At 37.2% G+C, this 25,336-nt stretch overlaps 2 protein-coding genes across 3 annotated transcripts in view; both read right to left on the minus strand.

Annotated features, from left to right (window-relative positions):
* Nucleotides 1–68: 68 nt before the first annotated feature.
* LOC139131880 (1-aminocyclopropane-1-carboxylate synthase-like protein 1) lies at nt 69–15,545 on the minus strand. Of its 2 annotated transcripts, none has more exons than XM_070698175.1 (13): nt 15,412–15,545; nt 13,121–13,276; nt 12,290–12,349; nt 11,349–11,492; nt 9,560–9,626; nt 8,654–8,751; nt 8,022–8,099; nt 6,775–6,875; nt 6,024–6,159; nt 5,517–5,658; nt 5,036–5,178; nt 3,974–4,127; nt 69–911 (listed from the first exon to the last, which is right to left on the minus strand). In XM_070698175.1, exons 2-13 carry the CDS (start codon nt 13,223–13,225, stop codon nt 865–867), a joined length of 1,275 nt encoding a protein of 424 aa, XP_070554276.1. In that variant the 5' UTR covers nt 13,226–13,276; nt 15,412–15,545; the 3' UTR covers nt 69–864. The 2 variants fall into 2 exon arrangements, with proteins under 2 accessions (XP_070554276.1, XP_070554283.1); XM_070698182.1 differs by lacking the exon at nt 15,412–15,545 and adding an exon at nt 15,210–15,399.
* LOC139143249 (1-aminocyclopropane-1-carboxylate synthase-like protein 1) overlaps nt 14,755–25,336 on the minus strand; it is a 17,084-nt gene continuing 6,502 nt past the window's right edge. The window contains exons 8-11 of the mRNA XM_070713410.1: nt 24,779–24,920; nt 23,091–23,233; nt 21,530–21,683; nt 14,755–14,948 (exon numbers count right to left, since the gene is read on the minus strand). Of these exons, the coding sequence (XP_070569511.1) occupies nt 14,755–14,948; nt 21,530–21,683; nt 23,091–23,233; nt 24,779–24,920 (633 nt within the window). The remainder of the gene's footprint in view (nt 14,949–21,529; nt 21,684–23,090; nt 23,234–24,778; nt 24,921–25,336) is intronic.

A 25,336-nucleotide genomic window follows, 5' to 3' on the forward strand; every position in this document is an offset into this window, starting at 1 on the left:
CAGCATGGATTGTGACATTAATTATTGGCTATAGAATTACCTTCCAAATTATAATTTAACTAAGCATACATGGTTTGGTATTGATTTATTACTAAAACTGTAATTACAACTTTTGTAACATATATATCTTTGATGTCCATGTACAGAAAATATTCATATTAAACATGAACAGTCGCAACAAATTTTGGTTTTGCTCTATTAGCAATCAATTTTTATGACTATTGCTTTTGTTTCTGGAGATTTGTTGTAATTATGGACATAGATATTTTCTTTTGCAATATCTTAATAATCAAGCATCTGAAAAATTCTCAGACTATGATCTTTTCAGATTCTAATACAATAAAACATTCCCTAGGTTAGGACAGAATTTGTATCAAAATGCGTTGAAACATAACATCTACATTTAAGACATATAAGTACTGTTGAGTCTCTTAAATTTTTCTGAGAAACAACTAATTACAAACTCTAATTCGTAATATTTTTACATTGTTAATCAATGCTTTTTACCAGTTTGATTTTTCTTGTTTTGAATCAGATCTTTCTTCATTCTATTCTGGTTACTTTTTTGGTTGCACACTATATCTAGAGGTATAAAGTTCGTTTTGAGTGAAAATGTTCACAATTGTAGCAGGTATACAAGTCAGTATTGAAGGTAATTCAGCAAAATATCACAAATATAAAAACAGTTATTACGTTCTCCAACGTTTGGCGGGTTTGATGATTTGGAAAATGTGAGCTCTTTTATTAAATCAAGTTTATGTTCATAATTTTACCAAAATGTGTTAACTTTTCTTCAGTTACATTTCGTGAACAGAAGTTTTTGTCGGCAGTTAATCAAACACCGATTCTTCGTGCATCCGTCTTTTATCTCTTTCTTCTCATTTCAAAGTATGTACCAATCCTGTGAAGAACTGTGCGAAAAAGAAAAATTGTATGCTTACCGTTGAAATGTATGAAAAACACAACGTTGTACAAATCGACACTGGAATCAAAAGACAATTACAGCTTCGTTTGAATTCTGCAGATAAAAGCTGTGACAGGCACAGTTTAAATGGTATCGAGCTTTGCAAAACGATCATACATTATGCACAATAATGATTGCATAGTGAAATAACTATTCAGGAAACAAGTCATCGTTGATGACACAGTCCCCACTTGTTAATGGGTGCTTTGATTACAGGTCCTCAGAGAGGATAGAGTCCTCTTCATTAGGTCTGTGATAAAAATACTTTTGAATAAATTTGCTTGATACATGTCTGAGTTGTAGTTCAGGACATGAAAAAATCGTAATAAAATGGCCACATGGTGGCCATATTGGATCGAATCACAAAACAAATCAATGTGCATATGTATGACACAGGTCAATGTCCTTGTACCAACTTTGATTAAAATTGGTTGAAATATGCCTGACTTATGGCTTTGTACATGAAAAAATCATAACAAAATGGCCGCACAGCAGCCATATTGGATCGTATCACAAAACAAATTAACATGCATATGTATGACATTGGTCAATCTCCTTGTACCAACTTTGAATAAATTGCTTGATACATGTCTGAGTTTATGGTTCTCGACATAAAAAAACGTAATAAACAAGTCAATGTGCATATGTATGACATTAGTCGATGTCCTTGTACCAAGTTTGAATAAAATTGGTTGAGATATGCCTGAGTTATGGCTCTGTACATGAAAAAATCATAACAAAATGGCCGCACGGCGGCCATATTGGATCATATCACAAAACAATTGATGTGCATAGCTATGACATTTCTCATTGTCCTTGTACCAACTGTGAATAAAATCTGTAGAAACATGCCTGAGTAATGGCTCTGTACATAACAAAAATCGTAATAAAATCGCCGCCTGGCGGCCATATTGGATCGTATCACAAAACAAAGTGACGTGCATATGTATGTCATAGGTCAATGTCCTTGTACCGATGTTGAATAAAATCGTTTGAGATATACCTGAGTTATTGCTCTGTACATGAAAAAATCGTAACAAAATGGCCGCACGGCGGCCATATTGGATCGTATCACAAAAAGAATTGACGTGCATATCTATGATATTGGTCAATGTCCTTGTACCAACTTTGAATAAAATCAGTTGAAACATGCCTGAATTATGGCTCTGTACATGAAAAAATCGTAATAAAATGGCCGCCTGGCAGCCATATTGGATCGTATCACAAAACAAAGTGACGTGCATATGTACGACATATGAAGTAATCCTTGTACCAAGTTTGAATGAAATTGCTTCAGGCATCTCTGAGATATCTGCGTGAACGGACGGACGCACAGACGCACGCACGGACGCACGCACACACGCATGGACATGACCAAACCTATAAGTCCCCCCGGACGGTGTCCGTGGGGACTAATTAAGATCCAGTAATGAGTAGTGGCTGATCTATTTTCTTTATATGCTTTACTTTAACGTTCAGAGACTGGGCTGATGATTGATGAAGTTAGTTCACAGACTTGTGCGATTGTGACAATCCGGGCAATGGTGACGAGCTTTTTCAGGGTTTAGTTTTTCACGGGGATAATTAGGCTATATAAAAGGAGAATCTAGACTGCCGGGGACTGCTGGCGTAGTCAGTTCGCCGGGGACCATGTAAGGGCTCAGGCGGTGGATGACTGCTGAGTTCAAAGTTAGATGCCGGGGTATATATTTTAAGAGGGCAGTCATTATTGCCAATAATTCATGGGTGAGTGAGCTAATAACCTCATCGTGAATACTCAACTGCTCTTTACTTGCTCTATTGATGGGGAAAAGAACTCACGAAAGAAGGGAATTTCTCGACTTTATATTGGTAGCGCGTCACTTCTTTTACAAATGTGGCATAATGCAATTTCTCCTTTATCGTTATAAATGTATTTCATCCGAGATCATAGTTTATGTATCAATTAAGCCATTAAAGATGCCTGCGTCTAAAGTTCTTGGGTCATTTACCAAACCAAACAAATTGCCTTTATGATTGGGGTGACAAAACAGTACATATCATATTTAATACAAGTCAGTTTTACAAAAGTACTAGTCTGTACTTGCATGTCCACACATTTAATTAGAAAATGATCGAATTCCTTGTGTTTAATGAAAAACAACACTGAGTTTGTAAAGGTAATTGTTTATGAAAATTTAAAAATAAAATCGTTAAAAATGTATCTTGGAACCTACAAAATAAAATTCTATTAGTAGGCGATAAATCAAGCAGATGTCAAGATGATCTGGCCAAAGCAACTGAAATATTCTTTTGAAATTACTGGTCTTGTGAGATAGCAATGTGGTCCTTCAGTAGTCAGTTTGCTTGCAGCGGCGTGAACGGTTCGTGAGTAATTGACAAATTGTGGAATATGAGGCCCCTGACTCGTTCATCCCCTGTAAGATTAATCGGTTATAAGCAATGTGTTTGGTCAGCGTATTTGCTAGCAGATATAAAATCTTCATAGGGCATATATTTGGTAACTTGTCGGTTCTTCTCAGTAGCGTCTTACATCTGCTAGCGTATGACTGGCACAATGGAAGATATTTTGGTATATGTGTGATTATTGATTGCATACCTAACAACATTCAAAGAAAGAGGAAAGAGCCGGGGCTAGGAGAACCTATTTCCAGCCATATATGGGACTCTGATTAGTTATAAGTCAGGCTGGATATGTCTTGTTAACACATAAACAATTAATTACATACGTAATTAATTACGGCGTACACTAGATTACAAAATCGGTAACTGCTCTGACATGGTAAATATCGAGAGATGCTCCCTCAGGTTTGGCTATCTATTAATGTTGTTTACAAAATTCTCAATTACTCCGCTACAAAAATATATGTCCTATTGTTGTGGCTGTATTCAGGTTGTTCTTTGTTATTTGAGAAGTTTCAAACTGTAATTACTCAACCCTTTTCTTGCTCAGTAAAGCCATTGAAAATTCAAGGTTAAGGAATGTCTGAGACAAAAAGTATCGCTAACCTTGATCTTGTATGTCTCTTGGAAGAGCAAAGACAATCCTGAACCATCCTGGTTCCTTGCAGTAGAACCCTTGGCCCGGTGTGATGTAGACACCAGCATCGATGAGCTCATAAAACACTTCCATCTCCGCTTCAAATGTCAGTGGAGATACAAGCTGTATAATAAAACGCGCCTACATGTTAATGATCTTTGCTTGACATTATGGTGCTATCACATGAAGGACAACAGGCAGTGTTGATACGTTTTAACATTCGTTAAAACAAAAACGATCAGGAGTTGCCATGCTACTTTTAGTACGCTGCTAGACAAGTGTGGTGTGTATATCTACTAAATACGAGGAAGGTTATTATGAGCAGATGAAATGTCAGATAACTATCTTTTTCTGTTATGGTAGAGTGCGCCTCAAAGACAGATTTTAAACTCAAATTTTCAACATTCCTTTTTGCTCTATCATTTGTGGGGCTCATTGTAAAGGTCTTAGAGTAAGCAAAGTTATCACTGTCTTATTTTTCGCAACTTTAATTATTTCCCATGGAATTTTTACAGAGTTGGTAGTCATTTGGAATTTAAAATTTCGGTAAATGTTATGAAATATTCTTGAATCAAACTTCACATGGTGACCCCTTATTTTTATTCTTGATTTGGTAAGAGAATGGTTGAAAGTCTCAGTCAGGAATATTTGAGCGAAAGTTTGAAGTCTTTCAATTTCGAAGCACCATAAAGACTGACGAGGAGTTTAGAGAGCTCGTGGGTCAGAAAGTATCGACCAATCAAAGTGCTGTTCATGGTTTTCTGTCGTTCATTAATTCTCTGCGACATTCTACTCGCAATATATACGTCCAGTTATGATATCAAGCTATTTATAAAGCATCTCTTAACCTTTAATACCGGGAGTGTTGTAAAATTTTAGATTAGCAAGTAACTGTTTCAATCACATTCCAGTCTATAGAAAATTTTCATAAACATTTAGAATCATCTGACAAAGAAAGATTATGAAATCGGTTATATGACATTACAACAAACGTAGATGTTCAAACTGAATGATAGTCGACAGAAACTCACCTTTCTAAAGTCTGCCCAGATATAGAGTCCTGCTGACCTTACAAGGTGCGGTATCCCCAACTTTGTCAATCCTTTCGACATGACTTCATGGGCATCCCTAAGTCTCTTGCGATTTGTTTGTAAATATGTTTGCGCTACCCATTCTGTAATGGTCAAAGTTTATTTCCGGTTGCAAGTCTACAAAGTTTCTGTAGCAAATGCATGCTAGTTGCAATTGATATGACGCAGGAGACAATTCAAGGCCACTATACTGATTAATTGTCATTTCTGTCTTTATATTCTGTATGTCAACTTTTTGATTGATCATGATTGCTTAGTGATTTGGAGCATGGGGGACCAATTGTTATCTGATATCTGATATCATATTGTTATCTGGCAGTTTGATCTCTGTTCTTCATAAAATGAATTTTCTAACGATCTGTATGACTTTCATGATCAAGTTGGTCTTTTTGCGATTTAACTTTGTTGCCAGAATATTTACCTTCGTCACACAGCATGCTGTTTAGCGTGACTTGCATGGCAGTTGGTATAGCAAACCAGTACGCAACTCCTGCGAGAGCCGATGCGACATCTGTATTCCAGGTATAAATTACACCACAGCGTATGCCAGACATGGAGAAATCCTAGAAGAGAAAGTTAGCATTATGCTAATTCTGTATGATCACGATACAAACGCATTGTATATCACGTCACATTCTTCCAAGAGCAATACGCTTGTATATATTAGCATGCAACAGAGATGTATCGAGAGATTGAAAAGTATATAATAGCTATTTTATATTGCAAATATCTATAAATTGTAGAGGATGCGTTTCTCTGATCCAGAACTTGGCAAAGTTACCTTTGATTTTTTTTCTTAATTATGTGAAAGAACGATTTGGAATTTTCTGAAGGAAATATTGAGCAAACATAATTCAACCTTGTCTGGAGGCAAGTTGAGAATGCATTAATTTTAGGAATGCTACATTAAACATTACTTAGTTCTTACCTTCGAAAATGACCAAGCGAAATGAGTTCTGTCAGGATCTGGCAAATCTTCCAGACTTAGCACACTGGTGAACTCTGCATCGTCATCAAACACAGAAAACATGTAGATCTCATCCACTATGACATGCAGTTGATATCTGTAGTCATGACAATACATAAATTTTACATAATGCGGTCGTTTGAAAGGAATATTACATATACTCAAATGGATGTAAAAATCATGTATACTGGGCACATTTTGAAATGGTGTTGAAGAAAATGATAGAACTGTCTTCCAGATACATAACAAAATTACTGAAATTGGACATATTGATTATCATTCATTCATTCATTCATTCATATATCCATTCATTCATTAATTCGTTCATTCACTCACTCATTCATTCATTCATTCATCATCCATCCATTTCCGTCCTGTCAACACCTTTACCCTTTAACCTTTTGGCTGACTTTCAGTCCGGCTTAGAGCGAGCATTGGACTTAAGTCTAGCCCCAATTTCACTTAATCCTTTCCTGACCGATGGAGTTACTTCGATTTAAGGCCCTTAGTCAAAGTTGCACGCCAGGCCATAAGCTTGCCCTTTTCCCGATTGCGTTGTCAATATACCTTAGCACTTTATACAGGGTTTACTTTGCACAAGCATCAATAAAGATCACTTGATGGGATAACAGGAAATTTGGGTAGAATAGTAACATACCGTGTTCATAAACTGAGAATATCAATTTTGTCTGTGTCTTTTACAAAGACTCACCTCTTGGCAAAATGCAAACAATCCATCAAGAGTTCCTTGGAATAGATATCACCCAGTGGGTTGTGTGGATTTATCAAAATCAAGCCACGAACATTAATGCCCTGAGACAAAAAAACCATGAGAAGTTAATCTCTTGCAAGCGCTATGAAATTCTACACTTGTGAACATTTCATACCAGACTGACCCCAGTAGCTTGGCTATTCTCACCTGCACTTATTGGCTGGTCAAGGCGTTCATCCCATGACCTACTCAACAGCCTTTTCACAAATGCGACAGTCTACTAAAGTTTGTTCCTTAAGTTTATTCTGTTTTGATATTTATATGCCAACAGAATTGGAGCAAGTCTAAAATCATATATATCATATCGATTTTAAAATCGCCGGTTATAGCATAGATCCTCTCGCTGAAGGGTATATGGGTATAGCGGCTTTTCCAGTAAAACACACCGGCTTTAGACTCAAGTTGTTCCCTGAACGGCTCTTTCTAGCACAGTCGTTCACTTAGAGCTCTGATTGCCCGGAAAGACCCGACTAAACTTTCGATTTTGAAGAAACTCAACTGTCTTTAAAAGTTTGACATAGTGTTGTACAGAAGCAACAAAATGACACATCGTAACTCCGGCCCCTGACGGCTTGTAAATTTATGAAGTCTAAGGAGTAAGCAGATCACAGAGTTGTGTCGAGTGTTGTTGTCGTATTGCTGAAAGCCAGCTATGCAGGCCACTGGTAACTGTTTTACGTGTTGACTGCTTGCAGTGAACACGATTGGAACTAATTTGGGATAATTGAATGGTGAAGTAATGTCTTGAAATCTGCAAATGTAATCTCATCTGCTTGTCTTTTACGTTACACTTGTCTTTATGAGTAATCTGTAATATTGCGACATTCAGTTATAGGGCAACTAACATTTTTGAGAAATTTGAAAAATATGAAGATCCTATTATCCCAAATTAGTTTCAATCGTGTTGGTATTGGAAACTAAGTTTGGAAAGATCTTATCAGAACATTTCCAACTTCTACAAAAGGGCTTCCCATTAAGAGGAACACAATTTTTAGTCAATTGGTTGCCTGAAACTAGTTGTTCTTACCCAAAGAGCCAATCAGGCAGATAATATCCTAGTTTCTGGACTCCTTAAGTTGCAGTAAATAGTGATCACAATCCAATTAAAACCATACGAGCCACTACAAAATGTAAGAATCTTAATTCTGTTGGATCAAAAAACTAACCAAAATGAAACCTGTCGATACCTTTTGAGTTGCTTGTTCAAGCGCATCTTCTAACTTATCCACTGTCAGTTGGAATGGTTTTCCGTTCTCTCCAGATGTCTGTCAAATCACGTGATACATAAAGGTTATCGGGACAATTTAAAAATTACTCTTGGAATAACAGTGCAAACTTAATCATTGTCCTACACACTATAAAACATCACTTATTGATATGCTACAGAATCCGGATATCGCTTATTGAATGATTTGCTACTTAAAGCATACTTTTTCCCTCGCTGTAGGAATTGTTCACCAAGATAAGACATGGAATGCGAATTTTCACTGACGGACTGCTGTACAAGTCAACTGGCCATAAATCAATCAATCAATCAATCAATTATTAAACCAAACAATCAAATCACCCAGTACTTAAATTATTCGAATCAGCACTAATTCCCTTATTATGAAATAATCATACGCAATAAATTAAAGGAAACATTAAATGACCAGATTTATTTGTGCCAGAAATGTAGTGAAATGTACTTTTTGAGTGTTAATCTAAAATTCTCCCATAAGCAAACGTTCGGACTCTCAAAGTATCGTACCCTAGAGTACCTGGTAAGGTACATTATGTGATGATGTGTAACTCACAGAGAGAATAGAATGTACCTAACCTGACTGCAAAGGTCAACATGAACTATCTCCGTCAGAGGAATTTTTCCAACATCTTCTTTTATAGCAGGGTAACATGGTGTCGCCAGCAGCCACGCGTCTACGACGAAAATATCATGCATCAATTTGTCTTATGGAAATGCGGATTTTTTTTAGGAATCTAAATCTTAGAACTGCGAAAGTTGAATTTTTTTCATGCAGGTAAAGAACCCCCATATGCCTTCAAAAATTTATAATATACTGAATGAGTTTCGCTTATAAAGCTGATGACTGTCAAATCTGACAGTTTTTTCAGTATATCAGAGAATTGAGATGTAAGGTCAATTGGAGCAACTTTTACTTCATCGATTTCTCTTATTTGTGCTCAATACTAGAACCTTTTAATTAGCATTACTGAAATTGTTTTGTTACCAATCTGGGAATATGAGCGATATAAATTGATCACTAAAAACTGGTAAACTTTTTTCTAACAACGTCTTCGTCCCTTACACGATCAGGTGTTCATAATCACCAACAAACTTAACGCTCAATGGTATGAGGAAGTCTTGACACTCTTGTAACTTTATGAATCTGCATAGTGATGTCTGTTTGTCTGTCTATGTATGTCTATGCAATTTAGATAGCTAGGCCACTTTCGATGATTGTGCATGCCAAACATGAATCGTTGAGACTATTTATAAGTGTAAATTTGATGGATGTGATAGCATGTGCAATTTAAGGAAATCGAAATAATTTGCAATTTTGCACCACAAAATCAAGAGTACAGATCAATCAAACAACATTTTCATTACCCAATACTACCCATAAATATTGTATAATGTTCATGTTAACATTATGTCATTGCCGCGATATTACAATTACCGACAGTGATTCTCTGCAAGGTAAACATTAACTCAGTCAGCACTCACCTCCTGGGTCACTCAGCACAATTGACAATGCTGTAATGCATGAACCACAGCCATTGACAACAAAAAGCTGAAAAATAGTTTAAACAGGAACCTCTGGAAGGTAAGGTACATTTGAAAATTGCAGAAAGAACTTGAATAGAAGATTTTGAAATCGGATGTTTTTTAATATTATACTGAAACATGATAATTGTTCTTAGCTTTCTGCGATGTAAGGTTTCCCTACTGTTTGATTTTTAGGGGTTATTACACGAAGTTTGGGCGATACCGCGTCGTATTCGAGTGATGTGTCCGTATTTTGACGAGTTGCGCAGCAACGAGTCAAAATACGGACACATCACGAGAATACGACGCGGTATCGCCCTAACTTCGTGTAATAACCCCTTTATCATACATGCATGCTTTGGTTATGACTGTTTTCCTACAGACGCTCCTAAGTTAGCAACGAAATCAACTTGAAATCGACCTTGCTTCCTCCAGGCTGTACTTATAAAAAGTTGGTTGCTAAGGAGTGATGACAACCGTATCACTTCTTGATATTATTCCGCTATTAGGCCATTCCACTGCAAAGGAGGGTTTATGGAGCACTTTTACAGCAAACAATTTAAATATTACGATGACGACACAGGTTTTCACGATTTGAAGAAGATTTATTTTAGTTTAACCAGACACGATCATGACCTGTGAACTGACAGGTACAAATCGGAAATATCATGTGCACCTTCAACCTTGTCTGTCGCGAGTATTTTCAGTGCGGTTGGATTTTCGTGGCTCATTTACAACTGTAAACGATGTAATTCACCACCCAGATACTTTAAGCTCATCAACAGGAAACTTGTCGTAAAGCGGTTCTATCATGATGCTCTGTCAACCGATATCTGTACGTGTAATGATACTTCCATGGTGTAATCTTCAGCAGCGTAGACGACACAAAAAACACTGCACCGTGCACCGCCACCCACGGGACCGGCCGTGAATTGACAAGTGTCGGCAAATTATACAAATTTTCAATACGTTTATTCGTATGTTTTTGGTACAACTGTACTTGTGCCTAAGGGCAATGCCCATGAAGTGACTGCAAACAACAGAATTTTGACCATAATCATAATGACGTTTCGGATTGTCATTTGTCTTATTCGCTCAGCTGTTTTATATGTACATATACCAACGAAGGTCATGCATACAGCGAAGATCACGCGTCCGCGTCGCTGTAAGTAGTTCGGTTACAGTGAAAATATAATTCGTATTTTCACTAGTTAAAATATGGGCTCATATCAGTACCGTCTGAACAATAGAAGAATGGCAATACAGGCATAGCATGTATGATAATAACTCATCTCGTACGGCACCGAGTCAAACAGATCTTATCATCCCCCTGTACATTAAATAATAAGATACATAAAGGACTGGTATACCACGGGACAAGTTCACGATATCTACACACGAGTGATGATAACTTCACGTACAGAGTGAACTGGTCAAAACGGAGTAACATTGGTTGGTTATTGATATTATATTGTAACGCTATGTTGAAGTTCTAGCTGGAAATGTAATGGAATTGTCTCGACATGAGGGCTCATGCATATTCCAATAGTACTGTATTGGGAATATATAATTGTTACTTTCACAGTGGCAGTGTGACCAGTAAGATTGCTGTGTTTTAGTTTGCCGTCTATGTACAGGCATTCATAATGCCATCATGTTTATCCGTGTTCGTGTTTTGGTATGTTGAAATACAGTCATGATTGGGCGTAATGCATCGATTCCACAAAAGAGAGCAATGACAACGTACCTTATCTGGGTCAAGTTGATCATGTGCTTTGGCGTGCTTTGTCAAGAAAGAACACAAGGTATTCTTAAATGCTGATAGTCCCGTGAAATCCTGGTATTTCAATACATCAATGTCGTTTTTAGAGGGTTGTTCCACCGTGAACAGCTAAACACAAAATAAAAGAAAAGACAAATTCTATCGCTCAGGGTCAAATTGCATTTTTAATACAAACGACCATTTTATTAAAACCGCTTATATTTTTTGTTGTGAGTCAAGCACAAAATAGCAGAAATTATGTTTTACAAGTCAAAATAAAACGCCATGAAATATTGGGGTGCAGGTTATCTTTACAATGCTAGACACAAACTACCTGAATCATAGTTCTTCTTTGGGGTAGTGTTAAAATATATTCATTTGTACATAAGTTGAACATGCTAAAAATGCAGAAATATAAAGCTAACGGGGATTTAAGACGATTACTTAGACACGGATCGCTGCAGTAAATCACCATTTGTCATTATAAATCTCAATCGGATTAAAATCCGATGAAGAGATGGGTACGTCTTCAGCTGCCGACCGAACTATATCTACATCTGAGCAAAACCTTTCGGCGGATATCATACATGTATCAGCGTCTGATCACAGTCAATATAGTTGCTAGTAAATATCTGTATCAGGCATACGGTTTATGAGTTTAAAAGCCACTTGACCTAGTTTCGGCAGAACCAGGTTGGAAAAGTTAAACATCGATCAGCTCTGATTGAACAAATTATTATGTCCAAAGTATTGGAGACCTGCTTATATATTTCATACATAGGCAAGCATTCTGACAAATTGCAAGGTGTTCTTGAGCTAAAATATAATTAAGATTTCAACGAAGTGACGTTTTTAGCAGTTGTCAGTTAGCTGGAGCATGCCTTCGTTTGCATTGATCAAAGTTATCGAGACCATACGCCACCTACCTTCTCAGCGACTATATCATAAGAAATTGTATTCTCAGCTGTGCCAGCATTGATAATGCCCTGCAAAAAAGAGCATGGCCAAATACATGGTCAATTTTTGTTGATTCTTGAGCTGAGATGGTCTGACATGCAAGTTTTTTACAATATTGTAGTCATTCAGATCTTAAACAAAAAGTTCACAAGCGAGAAACTGTTTGTCTGGCGTGTTCGACATTTCTGCAATGGAGCTCATGAAATTTGACTTTCACCTGATAAGGCACCTCTTTTAGTGAACATGCTAGATGTGTACTTCGAAGTAGAGACGTACTGGGCATATGTCAGGGATAAATACAAGCCTAAGGATAATACAGGATGTTACTATAACCAATGTAAAGTTTGGCCAAGAAATGCAGTGTGCCCTTCTTCCATTCCTCCTGCTGTTTGGGGATATACAACGTTGAGGGCGGTAGTCATAGATTTTCCGTCGCGTTTATCTGTAGCTATGTGTGACCTAGTTAGTGGAAGCTACATGTACATTGGGATAAAAACTTTGAGAACTGATAATGGTTTATTTCGTAACATTTTTATCTCACGGAATAAACATATTAAATATTATGGTCTGCTTAGAGCGTTACTAGGCCAAAGAAAGAATACACATTTTCCAGCCGATAAGCCGTCTCAGCCTATTCGAAACTATTAGCCCAATTTGTAAGATTACGCACGCGTTTGCCAGAGTTTGCTGTTGACAAACCACAGCCCACTGGGATATAATATGGCAAAATAATTCCTACCAACATAACCTATTTTCTGAGACAAATGTTCAGTATTGCGTTTGTAAACATTGCTACGTACGTTTGGGTTAGACTCTGCATCATAAGGATTTGCTACGCACTTGTCAAACCCTATATTGACGACGCTGCCGGCATCTTGTACTGTCGCGCTTCTTTTAGACAACATTATATTCTTCACAGCCTGGTCACAGCTTCAGCGAAAGTAAACAATGCTAATCTGGAAAGAGAAGCAGAAAAACTGTTTTGCGATAATATATAAACATACATATATACAGAAATTGTGTGTTTACGGTAAGGTACTTCCCAAAATTGGGGTTGGAAGGTTGAAGGATTAATGTTTTTCTTTTGGTGGATTAGACCGCGGCAAATTTTGAAGAATTTACAGGAACATTTTTAGAAAATGCGAAAAACTTCATAGCCGTTGGGTTCTTCTAGGGTCGGTTGCGTTATCGGAAACACAACATATTTTTATTTGCATTATTATAATTTGGTAACATTATCTATTATCTGTTCTTTGACGAACTGCATTTCAATTTTCGCTCACATTTTGTGCATGGAAACTTCAAAATGTTTGCCTTGAACCTAAAGAGTAATGGTCTACATCATCATTTCATTCTCGCGAGCCAGAGCAATAATTTCCGCTCCGCTGACCTACTGACGGGTAGCGCTAAGCTGTTGCTGTAAAGAGGCGCGTGGTTTACGACGATGCATCATTTCCGAATCGGAAAAATTTTTAATGTCGAAATTCAAAGCAGCTACTGTAAGCCGCAATATGTTGAAGTTGTCAATTTGTAGTTAAAACCCGGTCCGCCTAGCTTTGGGACATGAAAAAAACTGCCAGGGTTTTGAGCCTTGTAGCTACTGCCATTATAATCAGTGATAAAAGAAATGTATGTCTTACAAGGTCAAATGAAAAAATGTATGTGTTTTCGGTATCGATCGCGACTTACCCTAGACAATCCCACTCACCGTGACCAAAGTCATTTTCGAAACGGTTAGAATAAATTCTTTTAATCGTATCGTATTTATAGGTCTCAACCAACAAAAATGATAAATAAAAGTTCCTCGAGTCTACCTACCTTTATTTTCAGAGGTGTATTACCGGAAACCACACAATTTCTTTTGTATGGCCTAATCAGTCGGAATATCTACTTAAAATATGAGTATCAATGTCGTCACCTCTTACACAAAACGTGTATTTAAAATTGCAATGAGCGGTCGCGTTTTAAAGTTGTAAAATGGGTAAGCATAAGGTGTACAAACGTCTCGAAAGTCTCAAAGCCTGTATTTCAATCAACGATGTGACCTACAAAAGTGGAGAACGAGGACAGGTTCAAGGTTTCACCAAATGAACAATCTACCGAAATTTCATCGACCTCAACGTGAAGTGACTTCCATGCCACTTCGAAATACTGCAGCGGGAAACAGTGGCGGATCGGAGGGACTGCAGTATATGCAGTATATCGCGTGTGTGACGTTTGACGCCTGTCTCACACCCTCATGACGTGACACTGTTCCGGGCATTGCTCCACATTGACATCATAATGATCTTGCTACGTGTACTGCCATGGGCTTTCGCCGCCCCTTTCTGTCGCAAAGTCAACAATATGCGACCAAAATGTTATCTTAAATATGCTACCATGACTTGCTTTCCAAAATGGCAATGACAGCAGTCTTGTAAGAGACAAACGTTGGCTATTTGAAAATCTCTTCATCAAATGATTGTACACACTGCGGGAGAGCTGCTATCAGTGGTCTGTTTACCCTATTACATTCCTGTTCCTCCATGGCGTACACATACTCTTTCACATGTCTGGTAACTACACAGTCACCTGTGGTCGGTCTATTCCGTTCGGCGTCTATGCCCCCATAGACGTGTGTACATATGCCTGAGAAAAAGAGCATATGTACACACGTCTATGGGGCATAGACGCCGAGCGGAATAGACCGAACACAGGTGACTGTGGTAACTAGCACAAATCATGACAACACGATCCCTCCATCACTGACAATCAAATGTAAGTTGCTGATCTGGCGACTTAATATCATAGCAAACTAATGCAAATCGGCTGGCAACCGAATCAACTCGTAGTTGAAAGCTGTATTCTATTTTCAGTTATGCGTGCAGGTAATAATGGTGTATTGTTTACCGTTAGGCTACAAATGTTTGAACCACATGGTCAGCATGGGACACAGTACACAAATATATCTACGCTGGTTGTATACGGCAACTGAGCCTCTCAGGGATGCAGAATTGTACTGTATTCTGAGCGAAATGTCTCAGCATGTACTCAATCTCCAAAGCCATGATAGACAGTACGACATGCAACAGAAAACGGACAGAAAGCTTACCTATCAAGATGATGTTGACCGGAAGTGTTTGAATGGAGGCAAACCGCGTAATCAGATCAGCTGATAGCGCCACAGACTGCGATTGACCACGATTAATTAATGCAGCAAGATTCCACGTGCACGCGCGTTTGGAGTGATTGTTCAGTGTGCTGGAGGTCATAGTGCGCCCCTAGACGCCAATGTGGGAAAGGGCGATCACCTACACGAGTACTCGTAGAAAAAGTTCAGTACCTATCAATTTTTCCTATCAATGTATCCACCTGAAAAGGAGGGGATGCCGGACTAACAGTGGAGTTTGATGTCAAAATCCCCATTCTTAGGCTATAAAATTATGTCAAATACCCAAGGGGTGGGAGGGGCAATAGAGGCTCATAGGATTATGCCTATTTGTGACGTGTGATACAGTATGAGAAAATATTGTAAAGTGACAACTGACATGCAACCAGCGCTTGGGTCAATAGTTCACCTGCCATACCCATGTCAGTCTGTGTGGAAGTATCACAAGCATAGTCCAGTCGACACGGCTTCTTTGGTCAGCGTAGTTTGGAGCAAGGTCGGAGTGTCTCTGCCAAAATAAATACCATTGGCTAGCTGTGTCACGGGACGGGACTAAACATTTTGTATATTGCAATATTGAGAAATCCTCAAAGATGATTGGCGTAATTTCTTTTCAATTCTACAGTACACGGATAAATCACAGAACGTTTAAGGATCTCACTTGACATGGTCATCGTGTTTGTATAGCATATGTGTATGCAAAGGGAAGGTGGCCAGTTCCTACAGCCAGTCCTTTCTGCATGTCTAAGAATTTACCGTTCGTTACTCTCAGATCTTAAACTGCGAGGCTAATGATTGATTATTTGTTCTTCAAGTTTCTTCTTGCCCTGGACAGCGCAACCTGGCTCGTCGAGAAATGCTGTGTCGATCAAAAATCAGACCATTTCTGACCACTCATCAAAGAATACAGTGATATCCGATTTATAGATTAAATTTGTTCAATTTTAGAACGTCTAATCACGTGTGTGCATAACCTGCTCTGTCAATATTATCAGCATAACCACTGTATGTTAACCCTTTGTCCAAAAGTCTATTTTCGTCCCTTTATTTAATAAACCCCAACCAATTTTTCCCAGATTTTTGCCAACATTTTGAGCAAAAACTGTAGCCAATGAAATATGATGTCCATTTGGTCCAATATCATCAAAATATTACAGAAAAACTCATAAAAAGTGGTAAAATCTTGCACTAAAATTTTGGCGGCAAAAGTTACAGTGCTTAAATGGTTAATGATCACTCCGCTCCTCCGCTACACCGTTATGAGAGAACATGACAAAGCCGTACAAGTCGGCATATAACAACGTCTACAACAATCAGCGTCTACAACAACACAGAGACAAAGAAAATTGATAGCGAACTCTGCATGAATCAAAGAATGAACACACTGGTTAACTGATATACCTTCATCATATAAAATGATCAGGCGGACAATGTCATGAACGATCCCATAATGTACGAGTAGGATTTTTAACAGAAGGGCAAAGTATTAAGGTAAACAAATACGTGACGCAATCAACAATATTAAATGTTGGATCACCCACAGGTGTAAATCAATGGGAAAATTAATCATTCGTCATTTACTACTTGACAGGAATACAGGACAAATCCAAATGTAAATTTATTACATGGTCAAATTCTATCTATCTAGCTCGGAGCAGCTCTTACGTAATAAGATTGATTTTGTGAGGCATTACTTTAATTTCCGATGAAGCGGTTGATATGACAATGCACTCAAGGAAACCTCTTTTCTTTGACAATATGGTGCCCCGGAAAGGGATGAACAAGGACTTATTCGATGTTGAAATGAGGAGGTTCAACCTTGCTGAAGTATGTTAACAGCTGGACGTCAGTGCATGTTCTGAGCACGGCTGATGAGGCATGTATTCCATCATGGAGGGAATTTAATAGTTGGTATAAACCCTTTTAGCGCCAAAGTCAATTTTTGTCGCTTTTATAAAATATACCCCAGTCAATTTTTTTAAAAATATTTTGCCAAAATTTTGACAAAAAACTGTAGCCACTAAAAGGTGATATCTATTTTGTCCAAAATTATCAACAAAACTTACAAAAAAATTAATAAAAATTGATAAAATGTCACACTAAAATGTTGGTAGTCTGCCATCGGGATATTAACATGGGAGAGGTCGTCAGGATACATGAACAGAGAAAAGATTAATAGTCTTCAAATTTAACCGTTTTATTCTTACATGCATTAGTTACATATCGTCAACGATGTTTACAGAAGAGCTTGCTAATGATAACAAGCTCCTATACCAAAACTATCACCACAGTTTATACTCCCTCAGCTTAATTATTGCTGTATATTCGATTTAACCCATTAGATTAATACAATGTGCACATTGAATCATACAAATGACACTAAAATTAATAAGCAGGCAAAACTTTACATATCTTAATAAGTGATACTGAGTTTCCAAGCACTCTCGTAAATTAGTTAATCAATATAGAAAACACAAGATATTGTTAAAAATGTCTACCCTTCTTGCGTGTTTATGAAAGCGTCTACTCGATGACTCTATGAATGTTCGGATAATTATCCGTATGTCCGGATGACAGTAGTTTAGCTTACATTTGGTGTCAATTAACCATCATGCAAGTTTGTGTTGCTTGTCACTCTATCCAATGAACGTATAACTGTGCGAATTCAAACAATCAGCTCAAGTAAAATGCGTCGACAGCTTACATTATGTCAATCTTCTTCGTGTCGGATTAAGCAATGAAAGTTGAGGAGGTGTAGGCTTTCTCTATAACATTGCATTCAGATTTATTTTGATTTTGACTCATTTATTATTTTCAATTTCTGAACTTTGACCCTTGACCCACTTTCAAGAGAATAACATACGATTAGTTTTTAAGTCCGACTGCTGATTCGCACTTTGACGAGATCTTGCTGGAGAGATTTTACACTCCCATACTGATGTAGAATTGTGTCACACTTTCCAGAAAAGAGTCAGTCCTTGTTGCGTTGCAAATTACTTTTTCATATGTAGTAAATAGAATATAAAAGTATATTAAAATACAATTTTCACATATCACAATACATATAGAAAGGTATTTTCGAACCGACTTCTTAAGAAAAGTTTCCGTCAAGAAGTAAATCTTCAGGCCGAAAGGATGATAAGTTCTTTGATCAATATTGGCTTCGTGAGCCTTGTCAAAAATAATTTTTATAAATGAAATAGTTCACTGAGCTTTGTCGGACAAGATGCGGCAACCGACGAGGTTCAGCAAAGCAAATGCCATAGCTAGCTTTCAATCGAGCTATGGGCAGCCTAGAAGGCTCACAATAGACACATTACAATGAGCATGCTCAGTTTTGACCGGGATCACAGAGGACAAATCATTTGATATTGTGGGATCGAAGATTAATTTTAGGAAGATTTTTTTTATAGTAGCCGCTTTGAATTTTTTTTTCTTGTGCGTTCATATGAAATTTATTTATTTATTATTTTCCAATACTTCATACTTTTTTTCGTTGTGCATATTTTATACGCCGATGACATACCTGGCATTCTCGACATCACATTTGACCTACATCATCATTCAAATCACGGTAAGTAGTCACTTCTATGTATTTCAATGAACATACGAGATGCAAAATGTCATACATGAAATTACACCCCGATTTTTGCGAGTTGGGACTTGAATAAAAAAATTTGTCAAACACAGACACAAAATACGACAAAAAGTCATAGCACAAATTCAATGCGGGGAGTGCGCTACCATGTGTGTCAATAAGACCAAGCAAAATGTCTTTATCATGCAAATTTAACGCTAAAAGTGGACAGAAATACAGGCATTATTGCCAGGACAGTTCTCTGAGAAGGCCACTTCCTCTCTTTGAAACCTTTATTTTATTTATTATCATCATCATAGCAATAGACATCAAATCAGGTCCAATAATCGTTATCATTCAAGGTAAACTATGAAATTTACCAGGTCCAAGGAACATATAGATGATGACAAATTTAAGGCAATGGGGCCATCTTGAACCACGAAATAGTGGTGGTACCAGGTGTCCGGAATGGGTAAGCGTACCCTGCCAGCTAGCCGCACCCGTCAAGATTGACCATAAGCGACAAATTCATTGTTATTTGGTGAATTCACCAATTACTTTTGTGAGCAAGGATATAATTGCAGATTTGGTTTTCTTCTCTTTTCGATCACCATACCGATTCTGTGCAGAACTGAAAAAGAGAAAGATGCAAATATTACCGTATGAATTCTAAACGAGAAGACTATTCTAACACTACATTTTACAACATTCTGGTTGCACTGTCACGTGATCTGTAATTGATACCGAGTCGCGTCATATTTAACAATGTGTAATATCAGACGAAAAAGTAACAGCCAACCAGCTACTGCTATGTTTGATTTACGACTATTTCTTATTATTTTGCGATAAACTTGGTCATACTTTGACAGACTTATTGTGATTCGAGTAAAGAAATAAATGACGGGGAACATAGACAGCAGCGGGGACGTACCAACGTAAGTTGAACCGTTAACATGATGAACGTCTGTTTAGTTATCACGTTGATGACGCAAATACTGTGACCAGTGGTTGAGGCTTGAAATTACCATACCACATTCGCAGTATTCACAGATATCCTGGTCAGGATTATGAATATATGGAGGTTTGCAGTCAGAAAAAAATGGAACAACATAGCTCGCTTATTGAACCACTCTTTATTAAAAGGTCGGAATTGAGCCCAGCGGTTTTGCCTGCGATGTCTCGGTGACCCGATGTCATACGTTGTGAGTTCAAAGCCAATCGAGAATTCACTGAATACGTACGATCAATATTTTGGTATCGGAGAAATCAAACTTAGAAGATACTGTTAGTGAAAAGTAGAGTAGGAAAATATTTGGGAAAAAGCATAGCTCATAGGAACTGTCGACAATCAGAACAAGACAGCGGAGAGGAGTTTTGAAGGAGATGTTCCAATGACAGGTGTTTGGTTACGCAAGTCAGTCATGTATATGGAACGAGATAACTGAACAAACCGTTGTAAAACGTTTGTGTGCCCGTCATGAGTAAATATCCAGCAATCATAAAAATTCTCTCTGTGACTGAATGAATGCACGGCAAGCGGTGGTGTTTGATTGTTCAGGACAGAATCGTGTGTTCTCTTTTTCCTTTCTGCGCTTGAAGGAAAATGTGTCATGTTTAATTAGTTAGAATATAATGTATAACTGTAAGACGGAGATCGCCGCTGATGCTAGGCCACAGGAAGCTTTTTTTTAATGTGGATTGAGAGATCCACAACCTAATAGGACACGTTGTTTTTCGGTTATTGTCACGTAATGTTTCACAGCGTCCTCGAGCGGTGATAAAAGTGCCGTAATATTCGTTTGCGAAATCAACAAATTGATAAGAGTCAGCATGTTTTCATCTCGAGATGGGGTGTCAGTAAAGTGGAAAGCATATGAATTTACTGAAAGTTTGGATTACGTAACGTAGCACGAATTATAATAACTGAGAAAGGAAACCCGTTCTAGAGGAATGATGATATAAGAGAGCAGAATTCTTGTTTTGAAAATAAAACGTCAATCTAAATTCTATAAACGTGTATAAGGTCAATTTACTTAAGTGTTACGTTGCCGAGATAGCTCCAATGACTGATAAAGACTAAGTTTAACTACTCAAACGGCGTACCTCAGCATTCGGGACAATTAGCAACTCAACTCAGGGCGTGGAATAAGATACACTTTTAGAGCAAAAAACGAAGATATCGATGTTGTCCAAATAAGAGCTATTAACCCTTTTGCGGATTTCACGATATGTATGGAGAATTATCAAAATCTTACAGGCATGCGGAAGAAAATTCATTTTTTGAGAGAGAGCAATAACAAAGATAAGCTTATTGTCAAATTATATATATATATATATATATATATATATATATATATATATATATATATATATATATATATATATATATATATATGTGTGTGTGTGTGCGTGTGTGTGTGTGTGTGTGTGTGTGTGTGTGTGTGTGTGTGTGTGTGTGTGTGTATTGCACGGAGGTACGCTCACCTAGCCGTTGTGTTTCTTTTGAAAGAGCAAAGATAATCCGAAACCATCCTGGTTCCTGACAGTAGAAGCACTGCCCAGCGGGAATGTAGACACCAGCATCAATGAGCTCATAGAACATTTCCAACTCTGCTTCAAATGTCAGTGGAGAAACAAACTGTAGAGGAAAATTATCGTGAAAACGGCACTTTAATCAGACACATGCAAAGTTCGTATTACACGGTCCGTTGCAAATTGTTTAGTAGAAGGGGTACAGATTTCGCAAACTATTCCACAGCTTCCTCTAAAACTACATAGAATATACACCACGTTTTATAAGGTAAGTGCTGAGACAGAAAACAGATATGTCGCCCTCTAACATTGCGTTCTTGACTTGCGCATTTCTTACTTCTTACTTCGACTTTGTACCATCTACTAACATGACATGCATTTCAAACATCAAAGTTACCGTATCTCTAAGAAATGGCGATCTATTCATACAAAACACAAATAGATGTAACTTTTGATATTATTTCTACTGTTTTAACCAAGTCTACAATACAGAGACTGTCTGAGTACTCAACTTGTCAAATACAGCCTTCAGCATGGAATTTTATTACCGACATTTGATCTTTGGTGCGGATTAGAATTTATTGTCAAAATGACTCACTGCTAAAAATGTACTTTGTTTGTGGCTTACACTTAATATACCAACGTACTTTAGTGAGAAGAATAAGAAATAAATTTTGATAAATGTATGTATGTAGCATATGTATGTATTGTATGTATGTATGTATGTATGTATGTATGTATGTATGTATGTATGTATGTATGTATGTATGTATCTATGTATGTATGTATGTATGTATGTATGTATGTATGTATGTATGTATGTATGTATGTATGTATGTATGTATGTATGTATGTATGTATGTATGTATGTATGTATGTATGTATGTATGTATGTATGTATGTATGTATGTATGTATGTATGTATGTATGTATGTATGTATGTATGTATGTATGTATGTATGTATGTATGTATGTATGTATGTATGTATGCATGCATGCGTGCATGCATGTATGTATGTATGTTTAGAGGTATAATGTATGTTCTTGTCGGTGAGAACTATATGTATTGTTCATGAAAGAAAAGTGATTCAGGCGAGACAAACTGGTAGGTATACAAACGTATAAAGGGGTTGTCTCAGAAAAGTACTTGCTCTTTTTCTAAATGTACAAGGCGGAAGGGTTGTTCTAAAGCAGGGAAACCTATGCAGCGTGGACGCTAAGGAAGTCGGTTGCAGTTGCCTGTAAGATTTATGTCTGTGATATAGAGTTTGATGAAGACAAAGCAGCAATTGTCTTGGGTTTACATACATACATCACAAAAAGAATTGTTCCTGGCTACGTTATCTACTAAAAAAAAGACACCAAGAAAGGCGCAGAAGCGATGAATAGTTGGAGACACTAATCTGATAGGTACTATGCAGGAAAGACGAATGTCAGCGACATTATGTAATAACGGCCTGATTTACTGAGCAGAGATATTACATCGCCCTTACTCATATTGCTAGGGACTCACCTTCCTGAAGTCTGCCCAGATATAGAGACCTGCTGACCTTACACGGTGTGGAATCCCTAACTGTGTCAACCCTTTTGACATGACTTCATGGGCATCCTTAAGTCTCTTGCGATTTGTTGGTAAATACGTATCAGCTACCCATTCTGATAAAATGGTAAGCAAAGATCATTTCTTGTTAGTAGAACAAACAAGTAAATATTTTATTTAGAGCTTCTCTTTCAAGTAAGAGGATAGAATCTATAACGGCATGATGACCAAATGATTTGAGATTTGCCAAAATTTCTCTCAAAGTAATAGCAGTCGTATTTTTAAGACAATCTGAATTTATGGCAGATTGGTCTATCGACCTTTAAAAACATTACCACATGATTTTAATGTTTAACTGCTTATTATGGTCTACAGCGTATCAAATTTACTTTCGACTGTTTCCTCCTTATCTTTTCTGTGACCATTTTTTAATGCAGGCAAGAAAATACAGGCAATCGAAAGTTTCTATGCAAAACTTCAACCAATCTTTAAAAAGATACGTAAGGCATTTTCTGTGTTATAGATAAATTTATGTCATACCACATCTCTATGAAATAAATTTTTTCATATATTTCTCAAATTGCTTTTAAATATTAAGGTTCCAAGACAAGAAATGTGACCTTTTAAATCTAACAATTCTCTAACGGTTAATAAACTCAGAACCCCCGTAAAGTATACATTTTCTGAAAGCCTACATATATGGGAACATTTTGGTAACCACAGTGTCACCATTGTTTACATAACTATCACGTGACAAGATAATTTGCATAACCTTTCAAAAGTCGGTTTTCCCTATGTTTTGTCTCAATACTTCAAAATATCTGACTCAAACTTGCTGGAATGCAAGCTGTCACAATGCTCTTTCAAAGTGTGTCTCAGATTTTCTATATCTTGCTTAGTTTTTTTGGAGCACAATTTTAAAGAAATCAACTATGGTAAAATTCACTGCTCTGGAAGTTTTTATGTCATAAAACTGTTTAAGAAGGTTTAAAAATTCTGAGACACACTTTTGAAGACCTGTAGGATAGCTTGCACTCACATGAATTTCAGCCACATATCTCAAAGCATTGAAACAAAACATAGGAAAACCGATTTTTGAAAGGTTATGCAAATTACCTGTCACATGATAGTTATGTAAACATGGTGACACTATGGTAACCAAAATGTTCTCTATATCTAGGCTTTCCGAAAATATACAATTTACGGGGGTTCTGAGCTTATTAAACACTAGAGAATTGTTAGTTTTAAAATGGTCAATTTCTTGTCTTGGAACCTTAATTCGCTATGTATTTGTTCATCATTACACTGCTATGTATATAAAGTCTATTAGGGAAACGATTCAAGTCGTTTTTTGAATGGATGTACACAATGTATGGCTGTTGCTTGGACTATTGTCATCTGGTAGGAATAATCATTTTCAGGAAAACATTCATAACCGTGACTTTATCAAAAATATGGGAATAACAAAATGACGTACTTGACATTTACAGTAGATGAAGTTAAAGACCGTTGTGAATGCTACGACAACAACAAGTTAGAACACTGCAAGTTAAGGGATTGCTTGAAACAAAGTATTGTGAAGATAAAAGACCTTACGTGAATGTGGATACACAACGAATACGAATAGGGTGTGTGTACAACCGACACAACTTCGAAGCTACCTTCGTCAGCCAACAAACGATCGACTGTGAACTGGATGGCAGTAGGAACAGAGAACCAATAAGCCACTCCACCAAGAGCCGATACCACCTGTTTATTCCAGGTGTAAATGGCACCACAGCGTAGACTAGACATGCAGAAATCCTGAAAGAGTTAAAACTTTATCAAAAACTAAATGACAAACATGCACATTGTGTCTATTACGGCGATGAGTAATGTTTAGTGACTGCATCGATATAATGCAAGTGATATCGAATCGTATTGTATTGTCATTGTATTGTATCATAACAAGTCGGTTCGCTTTGTATCATATCATTCCAAGTCTTAATTTATCTTATTCAAAATCCTTTAAGTCTTCTTTATATTGCGAGCAGTTTCTCTTCTCATCACTTACGAATTGAAAGAGATGCAACATAAAAATGATTTACATGAACGCATATGTTTGTTATTTGAGAGGAACGAAGTTGAAAACGAATACGACTTTGTTTTGTTTTCTGTGCAACTTTTTTCGACTTTTAAGTATATCCCCAAAAATTACTTTAAAGCTCTGACAGAGAGAA

The sequence above is a fragment of the Ptychodera flava genome, chromosome 1 (genome assembly GCF_041260155.1).
Source record: "Ptychodera flava strain L36383 chromosome 1, AS_Pfla_20210202, whole genome shotgun sequence".
In the NCBI taxonomy this organism is placed as follows: domain Eukaryota; kingdom Metazoa; phylum Hemichordata; class Enteropneusta; family Ptychoderidae; genus Ptychodera; species Ptychodera flava.